Source organism: Astyanax mexicanus, chromosome 8 (genome assembly GCF_023375975.1).
Source record: "Astyanax mexicanus isolate ESR-SI-001 chromosome 8, AstMex3_surface, whole genome shotgun sequence".
NCBI classification, from domain to species: domain Eukaryota; kingdom Metazoa; phylum Chordata; class Actinopteri; order Characiformes; family Acestrorhamphidae; genus Astyanax; species Astyanax mexicanus.
Window position 1 is genome coordinate 35,901,531 of NC_064415.1, and position 22,278 is coordinate 35,923,808.

At 37.5% G+C, this 22,278-nt stretch overlaps 1 protein-coding gene across 28 annotated transcripts in view; it reads left to right on the forward strand.

Moving 5' to 3' along the window:
• ank2b (ankyrin 2b, neuronal) overlaps window positions 1-22,278 on the forward strand; it is a 281,005-nt gene that overhangs the window by 148,184 nt on the left and 110,543 nt on the right. For all 28 annotated transcript variants that reach the window (XM_049483036.1, XM_049483035.1, XM_049483037.1 and 25 more), the window contains exon 2: window positions 18,838-18,939. In XM_049483036.1, coding sequence (XP_049338993.1) covers window positions 18,838-18,939 — 102 coding nt within the window. The remainder of the gene's footprint in view (window positions 1-18,837; window positions 18,940-22,278) is intronic.

Sequence of the window (22,278 nt, forward strand, 5' to 3'; positions counted from 1 at the left end):
TGAGCTTTGAGCATTACAATGCTTAAGTCTTCCCTACAGTAAAAATATTTTTTATATATTTTACTTTTTTACTTTAACAGCACATGTACACATAGTCTTCTATCGTACACCCTGCTCAAGGCGTGTTGTGATGCTCTTTGCTATCTTACACCTCATCAACATCAACGTCTATTGTCAAGCCTTGCACCCATACCGTCAAAATAGCATCATAGTTTTCAAATAAATTCAAACTGATGAGTGTGGAGGTGAGGAAGTGAGATGTGTTCAGGTAAATTTGTGGTGTGTTGCTATTTTGGTGGCATAAAACATAGGTGCTCCACTGACTGGTGAAAACCATAACAACAGTCAATCGTCTCTAGTCCATTTCTATAAGTGCGCCATAAACGCGGGTACACCCCGGTAGAAATACTGTACTTACAATTTTACTTACATAGCACCTTTTTGTCTTTCAATTAAATTCTAAACACAATCATTTACACTCATAGCAGTCAACCAACCAACAAACACCAAACAGAAACAACCTACCATAAGTGGCAGCCAATCGAGTACAGCGTACTCTCAACCAGAAACAACTGTTTTCTTGGAGGACTGCATCAGGCACTGGGAGGACCTGACCCAGAACAAGCCCATCCATATCTAGGCACACAGTCATACCCACATTTATACACTTACACCCACACACTCTCACTTTTTCTGGGCAATTTAGAATATCAAATACACCTGATCTCCATGTTTTGGACTGTGGGAGAAAATGGAAACATGGAACATGAAAACTCCACCCAGACAAGGAGTTGAACCAAGGAAACCAGTGCTGGTAGGCAAACGTGCTAACCACTAAGCCACTGTGCACTTCCTTGGACTGTTGAGACATCAAGCTCGTCTACCAGATGTTACTCCAACATGAGCAGGAGAAACTCTTTTAAAATACCCTAGATTTCCAAAAGAGGACTAAATGATCAGGTGTCCCAATAATTTTGTGTAGCTTTTCTGTCTCGCAAAAACCTTGTTTTGGCAAAACTAAATCAGTTTTTAGAGCCTTTCTGACACATTCTTTTGGCACAAGAACAGCTGCAATCATTTTAATCACTGAATACTGATTACTGATAATTGATATTGAATTGATATCAATATAAAAATTACTTGTACATTTTGTGCATTTCGTAAGAATGTATGGCTTCTCTTTATTTTCCACACATTTTTCACACATAGATCTTACATCACATATTGCAGTAATAAACAAGATTTCTGCATTGGTATCAGGATCAGCTCACAGAAAAAAGGCACAGAAAAAGCTCAATAATACTATTTCTGCATTTTAGCATTTCGACTGTGGGCTCTCCCTCCCTCCCCAAGCTGTTGATGGCGCATGACTCAGAGGAAAAGTTGTATTTCTGGCATCAGCAGGGTGTTTTTACGCTGCCATGCTGAAAGTGCTGCGGCATAAACTGTCCTCTCATCGCTTCCTGTGTCCTTGAGGACGGTGCTGCGCCGCAGAGACCAGACCAAGCGGCTGAGAGTGGAGTAAATCACAGCAGGGCGATCAGTGTGCATTATTAATGCTAGAAATGGAGCAGATCCAGGTGTTTATTGTTAGAGATGTATTATTATAAACACATACAGTATATGACTGAGCAGGTCATGCTAAGTAATGCCAATTAAATATGCAACTAGTATATATAGGCCATTCCACCAAACAGGTGCCTTTTGCTTGTTGTAAATTTATCAAACTAAACTTGTTTTATTACAAAAAATCTATGTATGCATGAATGAATGAAGTTCAACTTATATAGCGCCTTTCTAGAAACCCAAGGTTGCTTTACAATTTACACGTTTTTACACACAAACACATTACCTCCACACACCGGTGAGAAGTGGCAGCCAATAGCGCACAGCGTACTCTCAACCGGAAACGACCGTCCACCTGGAGGACTGCATCGGGCACTACAGCGTTTACCCAGGACAGAGTACCAATCCATATCTGGGCACAGTCATGCATACATTTACACACATTTTACACACACTTACATACCACACACTTACACACACCGGATCAGTTTAGAGTATTCATTTTTTCTTGGCAATTTAGAGTATTCAATTTACCTGATCTCCATGTTTTTGGACTGTGGGAGGAAACCGGAGTCCCCGGAGGAAACCCATGCAGACACGGGGAGAACATGGAAACTGGAACATGGAACGTGCTAACCACTAAGCCACCGTGCCGCCGATGTATTCTATTTTTTTCTTTTTTTAAGAAGACCCAAGCCTGAAATTGATCAATTTTTTAATCATGCAATTTATTAAACAAATAGATAAAAAGAATGAATCAAACCAGATTGAAAAAAGGTGGTTTACATTAACTAATATTGACCTTAATAAAGCAATAAACCTGTTACTGGCACTCACTCCTGTTATTGGAACTCACGCCTGTTACTGGAACTCACTCCTGTTACTGGCACTCATTCAGTTACTGGCACTCATTCATGTTACTGGCACTCACTAATGTTTCTGGCACTCACTCCTATTACTGGCACACACTTCTGATTCTGGCACTTAGTTTTCTTACTAGCACTCAGTCCTGTTACTGGCACTCAGTCCAGTTACTGGCACTTATTCCTGTTACTGGAACTCACTCCTGTTACTGGCACACAGTCCTGTTACTGGCACTCAGTCCTGTTACTGGTACTCACTCCTGTTATTGGCACTCACTCATGTTACTGGCACTCATTTCTGTTACTGGCACACACTCCTGTTACTGTCATTCACTCATTTTACTGGCACTCAGTCCTGTTACTGACTGAGTTTTTAGCCTAGAATTAGCAAAAACATGAAAAATAGCTAAATGGCAGCTTTGCTAATAGCAAGAGGACACAAAGCACATTCTATTGATTTTTCCAAAACTTTTAAGAATAAACATGTAAGATCTAAGATTTAAATTAGTTAACAGGACAGAGTGTTGAGATTGAACTCCTCAGTCGTAGTTACAATAAGATTAAATATACAGAAAAACAAATGAGGGATCTTTCCATGGTCTTTAGAAGAACCAGCTGATGTCACTTCCTGTTGTAGATGTGACTTGTAGAATGTTCCAGATGTTTTAGATGGGGAAATGTGTTGCGATAACAGGACTGAGTGAAACCCAGGGACAAAATTAAATGTGTATTTTAACTTAAATATTATGGAAATATTATATAAAAATATTTTTATAGCATAAATGGAATTTGAATTTGAAGGATTGTAATAACTATATTTCATGGTAAAGGTTATAGATAGAGAGTGGGGACAGATAATAAATGCTATTTAACTTTTGCAATTAGGTGTACAAGACACTATGCTTAAAAATAAAATGTATTTTAAAGTTATTTTTGGTGCACATTTATACATGCAATTTCCTAGGGACAGAAATGACACATATTCTGCAGAATATGCCAAATAACTGTTGACAGGGGTATCATCTTACTGTGTAAAGCTACGCTATAACAGTAGATATTCAGCCTAATGGCTTTGCTCTGCGGTAGGCCTTTGGGGAGTGTTGTGGTCCACTTACTCACTCTTATTACTCACTGTGCAATTAATAAACGTTGACGGCTTGGTGATTGCCGTTAGAGAATGATATCTTGTTTATATGAAGCCGGGGCATCCCAGTGGAGCTCTCTCTCCCTCTGTCTCTTTCTCGACTCGCAGTAAACAGTTGCCGTGTTGCTCTGTTTAGCTGGATGGCATGTAAGCGAATGTGCTTTAGTGTAGTTTTGGGATTTTACGAATGGACTGTCATTCTTTTAGACTGATATATGCTCCCGCCAGCAAATATATAAAGAACATAAAGAACATTGGGTAGCACTTTATAACAACTTTCATTTATATACATTTAACTAATGATAATTAGATGTGAATAAAGCATTAGTTAATCAGAATTTGAATATCAACAAATGTTCACACATGACTATTAGTTATCATTGATTTTCATAGAAATGTTAACAAATTATTAGCTCATCAGAGTTTGAACACTAATAAATAAATCATTAGTAATAAGAATTTTAACTTTTTTGCTCCTTAAAATGTGAAAAATAAAAGTTATTAATCATTAGTTAATGATATATTAATAAAAGTTATTTTAAAGTGTAACCGAACATTGTTAAACTAAGGATCATAAGAGAGCAGTGTGATTATATATTTCTTGGGAATAAGGGCAGGACAAAATATCGATATTGTGATATATTGTATAGTTCTCGATTGCGATACATTATCAATACGGGTGATTCTCACGAAAAACAGATTTAAAAGAGTTCACACTTGAAAAATTTCAAAAGGCACTTGAATATAAAGTTTCTTTTTGTTATGCAAGATTAGGGTCTGAACTTCTTAGAAATACTTTTTTTTTATTTTATTAATTTTTTCTGTATATTTTGCACCATTTTAGTCAGTCAGAGCACACACATTCTCAGTACCGCAACATGATAACACAGAACAGATATGGTTTAAAAGTTACACATTTGTTACTTTTTAAATAGATATTATTAACAGTTGTGCTCATATGTGTATATAACCCTGAAAATATTATATTTATAAGTTTCCCATTTTTTTTTTATTTTATGATTTGTCTCATTACCGCAACAGATTTCATGATTCATGTCCTGTCTTTTCAGGATATTTAAGTGAAAAATTACATGTATAATTACTTATTTAGTACAGATGACCTATGAAGAAATACAATTTATCCAAATACCATTATAAACTAGAATTTGTTTTATAACAGTAAAATAATTAGTAAATAAATATGTGTTGCGGTAAAGAGAATGGTGTTTCGGTAATGAGAGTCAATGTTTCGGTAATGAGAGTCATTACAAGGATTCCTACTTAATTAACAATAACACTTTACACAACAAACACACAGTGTGAATGCTGTGAATAAATAACAAATTCTAATGATGTACTTCTTGAGTTTTGTATGGAGTAGTAATATTGAACAAAATGTGGTATTCGCTGTTGAAAATTATTCTCAGTAAGACTCAAGCTGTGAAAATATCCTATTTTGAACTGTGTATTTTAATAAAACAAATTTCAACATACCTCATTAGACATAAATTCTTTAAAACTTTAAACATCACTGTATAACTAAATTGAAATGGAATGTTTAAATACAAAATAAGTAATTCAACATCTCATAAAACAACTTTTTTAAGTATTAATTTCATGACAGATATAAACATCAATGTACAACTGAATTGAAATTAAATATTAAAAGTTATTAAAAATTAAAAGTATGAAACAAGCAATTCAACATCTCATCAAACATCTTTGTATGAAGCATTAATCTCATGAAAAATGTAAACATCAATGTGCAACTAAATTAAAATTAAACAAGCAATTCAATATACATCCAATTTGTAATACAATACGCCTCAGGTGCGCTGTTTGTGTTTAGCCCAAATATCAGGCAAAACACAGAAATGCCTAGCAGAGGAGGTGACCGGCAGAGGCTCAGGAATTTGGTCTCTGATGTCCTGGCGGTAATACCAGACCTTTTCCCCAGAAAACCTTAAAGATGGAACATAGAAGCGGTTTTCCCCGGCACAGTTCATGGTGTCCACCTCATATTGGTCATCTGCAATCTGTATTTTAGAAAAAGAATTTTAAGAGTCCATTGAAAGTAGTGACTTGAAATAAATTTTACCTGTGTAACTACACCGGGGAACAGATTATTGTCATATAATATATAAATTTCAACAACTTTTATTGTTATAAACTGTTAATAAAGGTTGTTTCATGAAATTTATATATTTATAACTTTTGTTAGCTTTTTGTATTTAGACTTTAAAAACCTTAAAAATTCCCAAAACACAATAAAATTATCATTTTTTTAAACATTAAAAACTAGCTGTTTCGGTAATGAGAAACAAAAAGTTGTGTATGCTCGCTGACAACCAAGTTTTTAACATTTATCTGGAGAGGTATAAAATTAGGTGCTTACCTGGTAGCCATCTTGGGTGTCATACTAAAAGGTGTCCCCCCTCTCAAAATGGCTGTTTTTTTCTGTTCCTTGTGGTCTTAAATGGTGCTTGAAAATTGTTGCGGAGGCTGAGAACATTGGTTCTGACCAAAGTTATTTTTCTAAATATTTTCTTTTCTTTTACCAATGAATTCCAAGTAATACATTTTATTGACTGTAACAATTTACTTTATAAGATACATTTAAGTTTTTTATTATTTATTTATTTTAAATGTTAAAATTGTATAATTGAAGAGCCGAGATTCAGCAATGGACGCGTTGCGGTACTGAGAATTTCACACTAAATTATAAAAAATACATAATTTAAAATATCACAATGTCTTCTTTTAATCACTTCCAATATAGCCTATGATGAGATGTTTATAAACCAGTGTTTCCCAAATTGATAGCATTTACCTGTTCATCACACTCCTTAATGCCACCTCATTAGTCTGATTTCGTGAGAATCACCCATACATGGTGTCAAATATCTATATTTTTATTAAAACTTGGGCACTCAAAACTTTCTAAGACCCCCCCACCCCCCAATTTGACTTACTTAATTTAATCCTTTACTAATCTCGAAGATTATTTGCTGTCAAATTCTCTGTAAAAATGACACCTATAAGTACACCATTCCTGGTATTTGCTTATTTAGGAATATTCTATTTGCATCATAGAGAATTTTCTTGTGATATACAGTATTGAGTATCACAGAATTAAAATAAAGTGTTATGATCATTATTGTTGGCAACGTATCATGAAAATATCATATCCTGATATACTCTATGATCCCCAACCCTACTTGGGAATGCTCATACCTGTATAAGTTGTGAGGTGTTGTCTTGTGAGCAAGGCCGAATGCTGGCCAGCTTTCACATGGCAAGGAGGTGTGAATTAATGGAGTTTAAGCAAGGCCTGTCATAGTATTCTACATTTGAGAAAAGCAAAGATTGAGACTGGTGGCATCTGGCTAAAATTGTACATGCAAACAGACAAGCAAGGCAACAATTACATCCACCTTAATGCAGAAGATCGCCATGCACATATTACATTTAGCTTCCATGGGAAACATTGTAACATGAGAACAGGCTTGTATGGCTCTGTATGTTAAGCTGTGTGTTATGTTGCTAATGCTAGTATGCAGGTCTGGGTCAGGTTCTTCCTATGGATCTATGTCTTGGAAATATTCCTTTGAGATTGTGGTGCATGTTGACTTGACTGCATCGTGTGATACTTTTGACCACTCCAGCTGCAGCTCTCTGTTTCTGGCTGACATAAGTGGTTGAGATTTTTGTGTTTTTCTGCTCAACACAATTGTACAGATCAAAAGAGTTACAGTAGCTTTTCTGTCAGCTCCAGCGAGCCTTACCATTCTCTGTTAATCCCTCCCATCAACAAGAGAAACTGTTATACTTACTGAAAATCCCAGTAGATCAGCAGTTCTACCAGTAGTCTCCAGAGGCGAGCATGCAAAAAAAGAAGTTAAATGTAGACAAAATCTGACCAGAAACAACATTTAAGTAAAAGTCTTTGGTTTAGGCCCCTGCATTGGCCTAAACCAGTCTTCATTGGCCATGTGTGTAGAAGGGACTGTTAATGCCAAACCCCTGGGCAACTGAATGGGACCTTTTCCAGCCTGGTTGCTTTGGGAAGGATGGAGGGGAAATGTAAATCGGTTGCATATAAAAAAAGGAAGACAGATGTGTTTTGAGGTTTTTTAAAGACAGATGGAAGCTGGTGATTGGTCTAGGTAAGGTAACGTAGCACAAGAGTCATCTGGCAGAACTACGCTGAGCTTAAATTTCTAGAAATACTCAAACCATCCCATCTGTCACCAACAATCATGCTACACTCAATATCCCTAAAACCACAGTCCCCCTCCCCCATTCTGAACCTGGATGTAAACCTGAATACCATCAAACTGCTGACCGGTATTATTGCATTATGTTGGATTACAGAGATGCTATTCTGAATCTGTGATTGTTCAGGATGACAGCATACAGGTCACAAGATATTGTGAATGGTTACAGCAGTGCTTTTCTATTCTGGTCCTGAAGGTACACTTGCTGCTCCATGCTAAGCTGTGTTCACACTGAACGTGGTATGTGCAGCGTTCGCTGCTTGCAGCCACACGACTATGTTTTTTACAGGGACATATGTAAATGTGCAGGTATATATATATATATATATATATATATATACATATCATATATCTTTCTGGCCTAGAAAAGTATTTTGTCTCTGTTTTGTGATGGTGAATTTCTCAGGGCCGTTTTATGTGCAGCGTATTTATGTCTTCCATTTCTCACTCCAGACACTGTTCATCAGCATGAAAGCTAGACTTGCAGCCAGACTTTATGTGTCTGGGCAACATTTTCCTCTTTCAAATGAAACATCTTTTTAACTTTTTCCATAAAAAGGTGGCGGAAGTGAGATAAACAACATTGAGCAAATAATTAGCATCCAGACTTGTCATATTGTCTTCATATAATGCATATGATGCAGATTGACTGTCATTTTCTTAAAGTGGGATTTTTGAAATTATTACAAATAATAATTTGTATGTTTTTTATGAACCTAATGTATTCTGTGGAATTCTGTGGCAAGGCATTTTGGAACCATGGTTAACTATGGTGTTGGTGTCAGTTCTGACCCTACCAAGCTAATGTAACATGTTCTGGTCTAGAAGAACCTGATAAACTTCTAAAACCATCAAACGAAAAAAAAAAAAAAACTAACAGAAGTTAAATAACATTCTATGCACGTTCACAAAATGACAGGCTTTGTTGTCGTGGATATTAGTACGTGCAGACCAGCTGGTCCCCATGGATACTGGGCGGAGTATGGATGTTTCCAGTGGCATTAGTTGTCATGGGATGTTGCATTATTCATAAATCCTTCTGATAGTACACTGATTAGAGCAGAAGAGCACTCTCTGAATGAATGTTTCATGTAGAGCTGGCGAGCCGGAGGCCTTTTGACACAATGTTCTGTAACGGTTCCATCCGTCTCCATTTGTCAAGGCTTTGAGCCTCTATGTCCACTAAGCTTTGAGGTTATGTTAAGAGCTTGAGATTTAATGTATATTGTCGGAATCTTATAGATTAATCCTTGCTGGAATTATGCAGTGGTCAGCTGAAGGCATTACGTATGCTTGAGAGATAACTCTACCGTGAGGTTGATGACCGTCAACCAGCTGGCAAGCCGATTTCCTTATAGCTTCCGTTATCAGACAGAGAAAACGTTTAAACTAGACAACAGCAAACAACTTTACTCACATTTACTCACATTTACTCAGAGAGATAATCAGCACCTGATTGGTAGATCAGCCTCACCTGTGTTTTGATTCCTTTCAGCTGTTTTCCCATGTATATATAGCTTACAAATACGTCTTTTTGTTCAGCTTTCCGCAAAGTATTTGTCACACAAGATGGGTTTTTGATGGTTTGATCCAAATGCAGGTCAAAACAGGCAAGAAGACAAAAAAATAAATAAAACAAATAGAAAAATTGAGTTTGAGAATAGAGAAAAAGGTCCAAATAGCAGAAAAAGCAGAGATAAATACAGAATGCTTCGAAATGACATAGAGATACAGATACAAACAAGATGTCGCACCACTGCTCAGGTACGACGTCCTTAAAAAGTGCAAACAATGAGTAGGTGAAAACAAGTGAGCGCAATTAAAACTGGGGAGAGAGCGACCTCATGTGTCTTGGAGGAGAAAAGGCAGGGTCAGCTGAATACAGGGCGTTATATCTTTGTTTTGTCTATTTCTGTGTTTGACCAATTTCTGGCTTCTGTCTCTGATTTTGTCATGCACTTTTGCTAGTTTTCCTTGTTTTTTTTGCTCTGTTTTTTGACCCTTAATCGTTTTGGACTGTGTTTTGGCTTTAATGTTTGGGATAGGCTTGTTTCTGGTTTTTACTTTTGCTTGTATTCAGATCATCCGTGTTTGGTCACTCCTAATTTTTACTGCAAGCGTCTCACTCCAGTATGTGGCGTCACACACATTCCTTTTCTTTGGTTCGGCAACAAAAAAAGCTTGGTGTGAGTTAAGTAACTCAAGGCTACTGCAGTCTTTCCTGTTGCTTCTCAAAGTGGGGTCATAGTTCTAGCACTGAGTTAAAACTAACCCCACGGTGCGGTGGATGTATTTTAGATCTGTGACGTAAACCAGTGATTACCTGTTTTCGCACAGCTTCATGTCATTAAAAATTGGTGGTGGAAGAAGATCAATGTATCCACTTTTGTAAAATGTAAAATAAATAACACATTTTCATTGGCTTTGGACTTAAAATAACGTATTTTGAAACAGTAGGTTTACACCTCTAGCTATGTTAGAGCTACACCCTCATTATGTCATAAAATGGATTATGTATTCCATTAGTTTTACTGTATTCTTTGGTTGAATGAAGCATTTCATTCATATTAAAGGACTGTGGCTTGAACATTTCATGGGAAATGAGTCAGTTTATGAAAAACATTACCTGAAAAAAAAAGATCACATTCTTTCTTTTTGGTTTGGAAACAAAAAGCTTGGTGAGAGTGTAGTAACTCAAGGCCACTGCAGACTTACCTGTTGTTTCTCAGAGTGGGGTCATAGTTTTAGCACTGTGTTAAAACTAAACCCACGATGTGGTGGATGTATTTTAGATCTGCGGCATGAACAGTGATTACCTTTTCAGTGATGGCTGTCATTACATGACAATTGCACAGCTCCATGCCATCAAAAATGTTATTATATTTTATAATTATATACAACAAATAGCTATTTTACAGCTGCATCCACCTTATTTCATAAAATGGATTATGTATTTCATTAGTATGCCTTCTTTTATTTAATTATGCCTTTCATTCAAATTAGTCAGTTCATAAAAAAGAAATACTATCTGAAACTAAAAAAAATGAAAGATTAAGAGGCTGAAGTGACTTAAATCTGATCAGATTTGCTCATATCTGACTTTTTCATGGCTGTGTGAACATGCCAAATCCATTTTTTTCAAATCAGATTTCAAATGTGGTCCTAAATCAGATACGTATCTGATCCAGGGACATGCGACTTGAATGTGAACGGTCAAATCGGAATTGTTATGCATTCACTACGTGCTTCTCTCTCAGACCCACACATCTCTTGGTGCAGCTGTGCAGCTATAGCTGCAAAAACAGCAAAAGCAAACCGCCTGGTCTTTTTTCTCCTCCTCGACCTGAACATGTACTTCAGACCAGCTGTTCTCTCTACTCCAGCAAAAGATTCTCCACATATGAGCTGCTAAATCAGCCATTTCCCTGTATAAAGATACGGGTCGTCTCTCTAATATGTAGTTTTTTTGTTGTTGGTGAAGAAGGCGACGTTTATATACATATCAATGTGCTGTGTTTCAGGGACAGATTCGTTCACACTTACATTTGTGAATCAAAACATCAGATTTGAGCAGTGTGGCTTGTAATGTGAATGTAGCCATGGTGTGGTCATAGTTCTAGCACTGTGTTAAAACTAACCACACGTACAATTGAGATAGGTAGGTGTATTTTTTAGAACAGTTCTGTTTACACTAGTTAAATCCCCGGGGTGGATTTTTGGATTTCTGGACTACCCACCTCTGTGTGTAACTAAAGGTTTGCATAGGATCTCCGGTGGATTTTGTGTTTTACAGAGACTCTAAGACTAGGTCAGTGGCTGAACTGCACTTAGCGAGCATTACACAGGTTGTAAAGTAACATATGACATTGACTGTTATTAGTGTAAAAATGTCTTTAATTTTAAATGTTTTTTGACTGTTTCCATCTTGCTGTGTCGTAGAGCTGCCAATCAGAGGCGATGTGTTTGCATGTATGAATGTATTCATGAGCAAGAGCTGAAATCCTATCGTTCTTCCCTGCTTCCTGTGTTAAAACTAATCACACGATGCGGTGGATGTATTTTAGATCTGTGACGTAAACCAGTGACTACCGGTACCGCTGTTTCCAGAGATGGATGCCATTACATGAAATTTACAACTTGAAATACAAACTTGACCAGCAGCGCTGATGTGTAAACCTGTTCTGAAATCATTCAGACTGCTAAATGTTGTCTCATTCGTAATTAATTGTATTACAATTTATTTATTACATTATTTATTTGAAACAGCCTGAGCATTTGCACCAGCCTATGGCCTATGTAATTAGTTTCTTTTGTTAGATTTCAGTTTGTTTGAAAGAATATCCAATGTTATCTTGTTTTATTTTGCATGTAAGTTATTTTATTGTTGTTGGCCTATTGCAGTTGAATGTGCAATGCATAGACTTATTGTTGTTGTTGTTTTTTTTTTTCTTTTTTACACTTGGGCTATATATTTGAACTTAATATTGTTCAGAAAGTATTTATATTCTTAAACCTTGTTAAATGATTAATTAGAGGAACGTCATTCAGACATCCTTTAACTCTTGTCAGGTGCAGCAGGCTGACACAAATATGAGTATTTTAATAATGGAAATAAACCAAAGTAAACACTGTATAAATAAACAGACAAGGTAACTGGAGGAAACACAGAATACACTGAGACAGAAAACATAGAGAAACCTACAACCTAACATATATTAAATGCACAAGAACCGACAAGCTAACACTGGAAACAAAGGGCTGTATATACACAGAAGCGGACAGGAAACAAGGAAAACCTGGGGACAGGTAACAAGGGGGCAGAGCTACATAAGAACACAGGCCACAGCACTGAGGACAGGGGCGGAGACAAAGGTAAATAAACAAACAGGAGGGCAGGAAAAACACAGAGACAGAAAGGAGAGACACAAAACAGGACGAGAATGTGACAACTCTGATGTAGAATTAAATGTAGAATTGGTGCTGTTGGGTTTCTACAGTGTTCTAATCACTATATAAGCATTTAGCAGCTCATACTCTCTAACTGTTTAAACGCTTAAGCACAGGTTACAGCCATTGCTTGAATGCGGTTCATCCCTGGTGAGATGGGCAGCTCTCCTGAGAGTCATTCTGTGGTGTGGTGTCTCCTCAGTGTAAGCAGCTCTGCAGGGACCAGTCATTTCCAGTGTGTGAGACAGACATCCTGGCACCTGCTGCTCCCCCCTGGGGGTGGTGGAACTACCAGCACAAACAGGTTGCATCACTCTGATTCTGGCAGCCAGGGTTTAGAGTGATCCGTGAGCGGCTTAACTTTATTTGGACAACTTTCAACGTCCAATCAGAGTGTGAGCAAATACAGAGAGAGTACGCTGTGCTGTGTGTTTGCTGTCAACAGTGTACCGGCTCATCAACACACACAACATGATGGCTGTGTTTTTATACTCAACAAAGCCTTTGATGATAAAAGGTGTATTTTAGAGAATTTTTTTCTTTTGTTTTTGCTTTTTTTGTATCATACTTACATTTTTTTAGATTAACAAACACATTTTAATATCAGACAAAAGCCCTTACTGGGTCCTCTCAAATTTTATTCCTGTCCAGAACAACTGGACGCCCTTTGAGAAAATGACAGCCTGAATTACCTACTGTTTTTCGAGGAACTTTGTGGTCCTCCGTTAATTTTGAGCACACAGTAGTGAAGCAGTTCTACTTTGTTACTTTACATCTCTGCTCATCACTCATCATTATGTGATTCCTTTAGCTTTCTGACCGATGCTGCTGTATTTTTTATTGTGGTTGTGCTCTGCACTGTTTGCTGATTTGCGTGGAAAATGGTGGTTGTTAACTCTCAAGAGGGGTATCCAGTTAGTGGTGTTTCATATTTTTGGTCTCTTTTCTTAACAAGACAGGTTTTACATGTTATATATTGTACAAATATGTGAGTTTGAGTCAAAAACAAGAAAAAAAATGTCAGACTTGTGAAGTGGAGCCAGCACATACAGTTGAGTATGTCACTGGCTTTAATGGGTTTCTGCAGCAGAGCGATATCTCTATTTTTAATATCTATACTTTAGTCATTATGCCCTAATATTTGCTAAAAATTAAATCAGACATCAGAATTGACAAATGCATCCTTAAATACAACTGATACTGATTGGAATGAACCTGTATGAAGGTTTTATGTAGGTTCAGACCCTTTGTCATTAAACTCAGTCCTTCTGTAAGTGTTTTGTAGCCTTGGGAGCATCACTAATCAATAAAGGTCTACTCAGTGTTCGATACTGTTAGATGCATACTTTTAGGAGTGTGATCGTAAGCAAAGACAGCTATTAGATTCATGAAAATGTGATTTATTTTTAGATTTGATAGACTAACAGAGAGATAGTGGATATGCTGACAAGCACTGATGCTTTGATTAAACTTAGCATTAGAACAGCTTTTGTACAGTTTGAATAACATCATGATTAGGCGTGAAATTAAGCTCTGTCAAATGATCCCTTTGATTGACAAGAAGATGCGAGTTGTTATTGTTTCCTATCTTATGCAGAGTATATGTATGTATAAATATATCGCTTTGAAAAACAAATAAAAGTCCACTTAAAAATTATGAATTTCTTTGATTTTACCAAATTGAAAACCTCTGGAATATAATCAAGAGGAAGATGGATAATGACAAGCCATTAAACCAAGCTAAACTGCTTGAATTTTAGCACCAGGAGTGGCGTAAAGTTATCCAAAAGCAGTGTGTAAGACTGGTGGAGGAGAACATGCCAAGATGCATGAAAACGGTGATAAAAAAACAGGGTTATTCCACCAAATATTGATTTCTGAAATCCTAAAACTTTATGATTATGAACTTATGAAATGTTATAATATTTTATAAAAGCTTTAAATGACAATATTTTTATTTGGAATTTGGGAGAAATGTTGTCTGTAGAATAAAACAACAATGTTCATTTTACTCAAACATAAAGCTATAAATAGCACAATCAGAAAAACTGATTCAGAAACTGAAGTGGTCTCTTAATTTTTTTTATTTAATTTTTTTTAGTTCTTAAAATTTTAATTTCTGTATATCAGAAACATGATCACACATTTCTTTTGTTTCATGTCTTTTTAAAAGCTTAATTCCCTCACTCTGCTGCGTAGCGTTTGCTTCGTCCTCCTGCTGTTCAGGGAGCTGCTGCTGCTGATTGCTTGGCCGGTGCTGACTGATGCACTGCAGCTCTATGCAGCATTCAGTGAGCGTTTAGCTGATACTACCTAGTCTGATGCACCTTAGCATTAACATGCTGAGCCTGAAATTGCTGTAGAAATAGTTAATTGCTTTTAATATAGGCTATTATTGCCACCCTGTTCATTTAGAGGCAGCAGACCTATCATACCATGTGTTATTAACAGTAATAGCTATTAAAAACCTCTATAGAGTTGCCAGATCCAGCAAAAAATCCTGCCCAAAGTCTGTCTAAAACTCCCTTCGTCAGAAGCTTAAACTAGCTTAATACCCAAGGTTGCCACAGAATTCACTAAACAGTATATCACAATTTTCATTTTGAGCTGTTTGCTTTTGCTTTGAAGGCTTTTTGGTGGCTGCAATAAATATAAAATAGCCCCCCCAAAAAAACACTCACCTCATCCTTTAATTTTTTTTCCCGCGACTAAAACCACAAACCTGGCGACTCAGGTTACAGAGGCAATTTAAGAGTGCAATACAAAGGAAAATAACATAATAATAAGTAAATACTTATAAATAAACTAGTAATATAGAAATATCAAACAGACTTAATGGCAATTTACATTAATAAAAAAAAACATTGACATTTTCCTTTCAGTAAAATTATTACTGTATTTCTTGCACTATAAAGGACACTTGAAATCCTTTATTTTTTCAAAAATACTCTTATAAAAATGTCTTATAATGAATTATGTAGCAATTTTACCAGTCAGGTTATTAAGAAGCAGTAAAGCCAATCTGCTAAAGTACAGCTTTATACAGGAGTTCCAGTTAAGTTTTACAGCACCAAGACTGAAGCTGTATTAGCATTAGCTGCTAACACTGCTTAGGACTAGCTCTTTTGCTGCTGAAGCAGCTTTAGCAGTAGTTGCTAATCATGCTAAGCACTAGTTTTTTTGCCGTTCAGAGGTGAACATATCAGACTGTAATCTGTGTGTTTACCATGTCAAAACAAGCTATGTGGGACTAACTGCTAGGTAATATCGCCGTGGTTAGTAATATATAATAATAACACTGACCCTGCGTTCACACTGCGAAGCGAAAAAGCGACAGGCGACCATTAATTTCCTATGGCAGGGCGTGATTTGTCATCACGACACGCGAGAGGCGACAAAGCGACAGAGCGACAAGCGACCAATCACATACAAGGCAGTCCACGTCCTCAAGCTCCTGCTCTCTGAATTTCTAGTTTCTTTCCTTGTTCATTCTGTTGAACAGGGTTAGGGTTCCTTAGTGTAGCGCTGTTGGGCAGCGCTTAACTGCTAGTGCTAAGCTAAGCTGCCTTAGTGGAAATCTGAAAATCTTACCTTACTGTAAATACAAAGTGCTTTATTCACTCAAATAAACAGTTTCAGGAGAGAATTATGTGTAGAGTAACATCCAGTGCTTGTTTTGTTTAACTTTAAAAGAAAATGTTTTTTTTTTTTTTTAAGAAATACTTTTTTTTTTTACTTAGACACCCCCATCACCAAGACCTGCTAAATTAGAAGGAAACATGGCGACACCCCTGTTCCTCCCTAGTGTTGCATAATGTGTCTTGTAATCTGGTGCGCCTTATAGTGCGAAAAATACAATGCAATAAATTTGCTCACAGTAAAAGAGACTGATTATTGAACAAAACATGGTCAAATTCAAAATAATATTTTCTGTTAATATTTGTATCTCAGTTAAAGACATTTAAGTAGAATTTGCTAAAAAATAACAATATCCTGCATGTAAGAATGTCTCCTTTAATATGCTTTGTAATTTTATTAAGGTACGTCAACTATTGAAAATGTCCAGCAGACCCTAAACGTTTAGCTGTCTAGACACAGTAAAACATGCATTGGATCAGGAGTCTTATCAATAGGAAATACAAATGGAGGGCACAATAAAAATAATTGTGACTAATCGATTAATTGGAAAAATATTCAACTTATGTGAGTACTAAAATATTCATTGATTGCGGTCTAGTAATTAGTTTACATTTAGCAACAGTAAAATAGTCTATATTAATGATATTATGCCCAAATAAGAGCTGCATAACAAATGACAATTTGGCAAACAAAAAAAAGACATAATAATTATGAGTAAAGCTCTAATTACCAACAGAGTTGGAATGTAGTGTGGCCAATTTAGTCATTTTTTTTAACATAGTGTAATATAATACTTTTTTTTTTTTTTAGAAATGCCTGTTTGCTCGGTTTATATTAATATTTATCTTCCTGTGCTTTTAATTCACACTGCGGTTGAAGGGCAGCAGGATATGGATGTGCATATGGTGTTAGTGTCAGTATGCAGGTGGTTTGGGCCTGCCCCACCATCTGGACTGTATCTGTATCTGTATCTGTATCTTTTACCTGTATCTTTTCATTAACACAGTGCCTGTAACTGGACGCTGTGTGGGTCAGAGAGTGTAGTTTGGCAGCCCCAAGCCTTCCTGATGAACAAATAAATATTGGTGAAAAGATATCTAAAGGGATCAACCCAGAAAACAGGATCTTGGCACCAGAGGCCTTTTTAACTTCAAATTTCCCCACTATGTGATTACTAATAATAATAATTATTATTATTATATCTTATCTTAAACCCAGGGCTATTCATCTTGATTTTAGAAACATACTGACATACTCAGCTTAAGCCTGGAAGCATGTGATCTAGATCTATGAGTTGTCTAGCTTGCAAAATGGTTTGATAACAGTAAAATTAATGTTACAAGCAATGTATCTCCAAAGTGAAGCCACCACAGGTCAGCACATATTTTGGTTGTTTATAGTTTGACTGTAAAAGGCTCCGCCCATCCCCATATGTTTAATTACAAAAAAAAACTTTCAATCTCATAACACTTATATTCTAGAGAACACACACTGAGCAAAAAAAAAAAAAAACTCATAAACCACCACTTATTTTCTATTTTCCTCCCATTTGGATTTGTGGAAGGTGTCATGGACTAGTTTTTGATAAGGCATATACAGCTGTGGAAACAAATAAGAGACTACTTAAAAATGTTAAGTTTCTTTGATTTTACCAAATTGAAAACCTCTGGAATATAATCAAGAGGAAGATGGATGATCACAAGCCATCAAACCAAACTGAACTGCTTGAATGTTTGCACCAGGAGTAGCATGAAGTTATCCAAAAGCATTGTGTAAGACTGGTGGAGGAGAACATGCAAAGATGCATGAAAACTGTGATTAAAGACCAGGGTTATTCCACCAAATATATAAAGATTTTTGAACTCTTAAAACTTGAACATGAATATGAACTTGTTTTCTTGCATTATTTGATGTCTGAAAGCTCTGCATCTTTTTTTATTATTTCAGCCATTTCTCATTTTCTGCAAATAAATGCTCTGAATTACAATATTTTATTAGGAGAAATGTTGTCAGTGGATAGTTATAGAGTAAAACAATAATGTCCATTTTACTTAAACATATACCTATAAATAGCAAAAATTTTACTCATAATTTTTTTCAGTGTTCCTTTCCACAGCAAATATAGCAGATAAACTTGATCTGTGGTGTTGTAATTCGACAAAAAACATAAATCAAAAAACATAAATGAGAAAATACATTTATTTAATGCACATTTCCTGTAAAAACATTACACCTACTGGACAAAACTGCCATTTATTGGAAGAATCCACTTTGCTTCTGGTCCTCAATGAAGGCAGTCTGAGACAATTGGTCAACCAAAAGAGCTGGCACTGTTGGCTGTGTATTCTTAACAGTAATTCATTTAAATAACCGCTTTTCTTTCTCTTTCTCTCTTTTCCAGTCGGACAGCAACACCAGTTTCCTGCGGGCTGCGAGAGCGGGGAACATCGACAAGGTTCTGGAATATCTAAAGGGCGGCGTCGACATCGGCACGTCCAATCAGGTTAGATTGAGTCTCTTCACCCACGTGCTTTTAAAGCCTGACAGGATGAATTCATGTCGAGTGCGGCGCAAACGTCTCAGACACATTTGACGTCAGATGTGTACAGACCATTAGTGGACACGCTGTTGTCTTCCACTGCCTGAATCCTGAATCCCTGAGCCTTAGCTCAATAACTAATTTTGCCTAAAGGATAGTAGCGTGCTCATCAATCCCTGTCAGCCTATCAGGAACAACACATGTGACCTTCACAGCGGAGAGTGAGCAAGAAACCTCGTTCTAAATGCCTACTTGGACACGATCCAATCAATAAAGAGACTGACCATGTTTTAGTGTTTCTGGACAAGGGGCTTGCTCATTAATTGCTGTAAGAGGAGAACAGTTTAAGAGGTCATTTTTAAGCCCTCACTGACTAATGAGAATGTTTAGTGGATAAGTACGTTCACACTGTCACGTCTGAGAAGTTCTTTTTTATTATTGATTAATTACATTTATGACGTTCTTTTGAGGGGGCCTTCAACTGAAGTGAAGGCCTGGGCTGTTATCTTCTTAGTTTATGCTGTTATTTAATGTCCTTTAAAAGACTGAATCCCTATTCGTATAACATTGAGTTTTTTTTCCCATTTTCTCCCTAATTTACACGGCCAATCACCCAACCCACTCATTAGGACTCCCGCTATCACTAGTGATGCTGCTGATGCATTGCCGAGTAGCATCACAGCTCACAGCGCAGGTTCCGATACATCAGCTCACAGATGCCTTGCATTAAGTGACATCACCCTTTGGAGTGATGTGGGGAGAGAGAACCATCTACCCACCCAGAGAGAGCAAGGCCAATTGTGCTCTCCCAGGTGAGCTCCGGAAGCTGATAGCAAGCTGCAAGAACAGGATTCGAACCACACAGAACTACCTTAACTCTGGTATTCGAACCAAAATGGCACTTATCCCCTAAGATAAACATTTTCCCAAACATTTTAGCAAAAAGCTAGAAGAAAAAAATAAACAATATGAAGGTGCCAGTGTTGTGCCGAATTCAGCATCCCTGACAAAAAAAAACAAAACAACCCCTGTCAGGAGCACATGCTATGTTGCTTGAATCAAAAGCTGAAATAATCCACTGACACATTAGTTTGTTTATTTTGCCCAAATTAAATTGAATACTTCTCATTTCACTAAACTAATAAACCTGAGAGAGGGTGCTTTTCATGTCAGAGGTGTTCAATTCGGCACGACAGCTATGCCGAAATCAGCACCCCCACCATGAGAAGCACCCTCTCTTGGGAGGTGTTGCAGGTGACATGTTTCTTTTGTATTATTTCTAACAAGTCAGCACAGCTTAAAACAGCATCTTGGCTATTTTCAATTTTAGAGCATATTTCTAAGTGAAGATAAAGCCAAGAGGACTGTGTGTGCGCGTTCCAGAGAGGGGGGATGAATTTCCTGCCGGGGTGCTGGATTTGGCACAACACCGCGTTGGTCTAAGTAAGACGCTTTTCCAGGTCAGAAAAGAGGAGCAGTCTTAAAAGTCGCTTTCATTAGTAAGGCATTTATAGACCCTTTTATAATTAGCAAGCCTAGTGGCAAGACTTGGTATTGTCCACTGCAAAATAGACACACACACAAACGCTGAAGGAGGCAGGCAGAAACAAATCAAAAGAAAAACCGAACTGGAAACAGCTTCCCTGATTTTACTATTTATAGGTATATGTTTGAATAAATTAAACATTGATGTTTTTTCTATAAACTACAGACAACATTTCTCCCAAATTCCAAAAAAAAAGTAATTCAGAGCATCTATTTGCAGAAAATGAGAAATGGCTGAAATAACAAAAAATATGCAGTTTTCACAGTCACAATCACAGTTTTCATGCATCTTGGCATGTTCTCCTCCACCAGTCCTACACACTGATTTTGAATAACTTTATGCCACTCCTGGTGCACAAATTCAAGCAGTTCAGCTTGGTTTGATGACTTGTGATCATCCATTTACCTCTTGATTATATTCCAGAGGTTTTAAATTAGGTAAAATCAAATAAACTCATCATTTTTAAGTGGTCTCTTATTGCTGTATTTAGTGCAGGGGTGTCCAAACTACGGCCCCTGGGCCATTTGCGGCCCGTTTCCTTTTTTGGAGCGGCCCGCGAGGTATTTTAGAAATAGAATGAAAGTTGGCCCGCTGTTAAGCAGGTTTTTATAATGTGAGATTCAAAGTTTGAATGCTAGGTGTCAGAAACAGGGCAAAAGAGTCTAAAGCGGAGAGAGTGCACATTTCTAGCGCAGAAAAACGGGGCAAAAGAGTCTAAAAGCGGAGAGGGTGCGCATTTCTAGCACAGAAAAACGGGGCAAAAGAGTCTAAAAGCGGAGAGGGTGCGCATTTCTAGCGCAGAAAAACGGGGAAAAGAGTCTAAAAGCGGAGAGGGTGCGCATTTCTAGCGAAGAAAAACGGGGCAAAAGAGTCTAAAAGCGCAGAGGGTGCGCATTTCTAGAGCAGAAAAACGGGGAAAAGAGTCTAAAAGCGGAGAGGGTGCGCATTTCTAGCGCAGAAAAACGGGGAAAAGAGTCTAAAAGCGGAGAGGGTGCGCATTTCTAGCGCAGAAAAACGGGGCAAAAGAGTCTAAAAGCGGAGAGGGTGCGCATTTCTAGCGCAGAAAAACGGGGCAAAGAGTCTAAAAGTGGAGAGAGTGTGCATTTCTAGCGCAGAAAAACAGGGCAAAAGAGTCTAAAAGCGGAGAGGGTGCGCATTTCTAGCGCAGAAAAACGGGGCAAAAGAGTCTACAAGCGGAGAGGGTGCGCATTTCTAGCGCAGAAAAACAGGGCAAAGAGTCTAAAAGCGAAGAGGGTGCGCATTTCTAGCGCAGAAAAACAGGGCAAAAGAGTCTAAAAGCGGAGAGGGTGTGCATTTCTAGCGCAGAAAAACGGGGCAAAGAGTCTAAAAGCGGAGAGGGTGCGCATTTCTAGTGCAGAAAATCGGGGCAAAAGAGTCTACAAGCGGAGAGGGTGCACATTTCTAGCGCAGAAAAACGGGGCAAAAGAGTCTAAAAGCGGAGAGGGTGCGCATTTCTAGCACAGAAAAACGGGGAAAAGAGTCTAAAAGCGGAGAGGGTGCGCATTTCTAGCGCAGAAAAACGAGGCAAAAGAGTCTAAAAGCGGAGAGGGTGCGCATTTCTAGTGCAGAAAAACGGGCCAAAGAGTCTAAAAGCGGAGAGAGTGCGCATATCTAGCGCAGAAAAACGGGGCAAAGAGTCTAAAAGCGGAGAGAGTGTGCATTTCTAGCACAGAAAAATGGGGCAAAAGAGTCTAAAAGCGAAGAGGGTGCACATTTCTAGTGCAGAAAAACGAGGC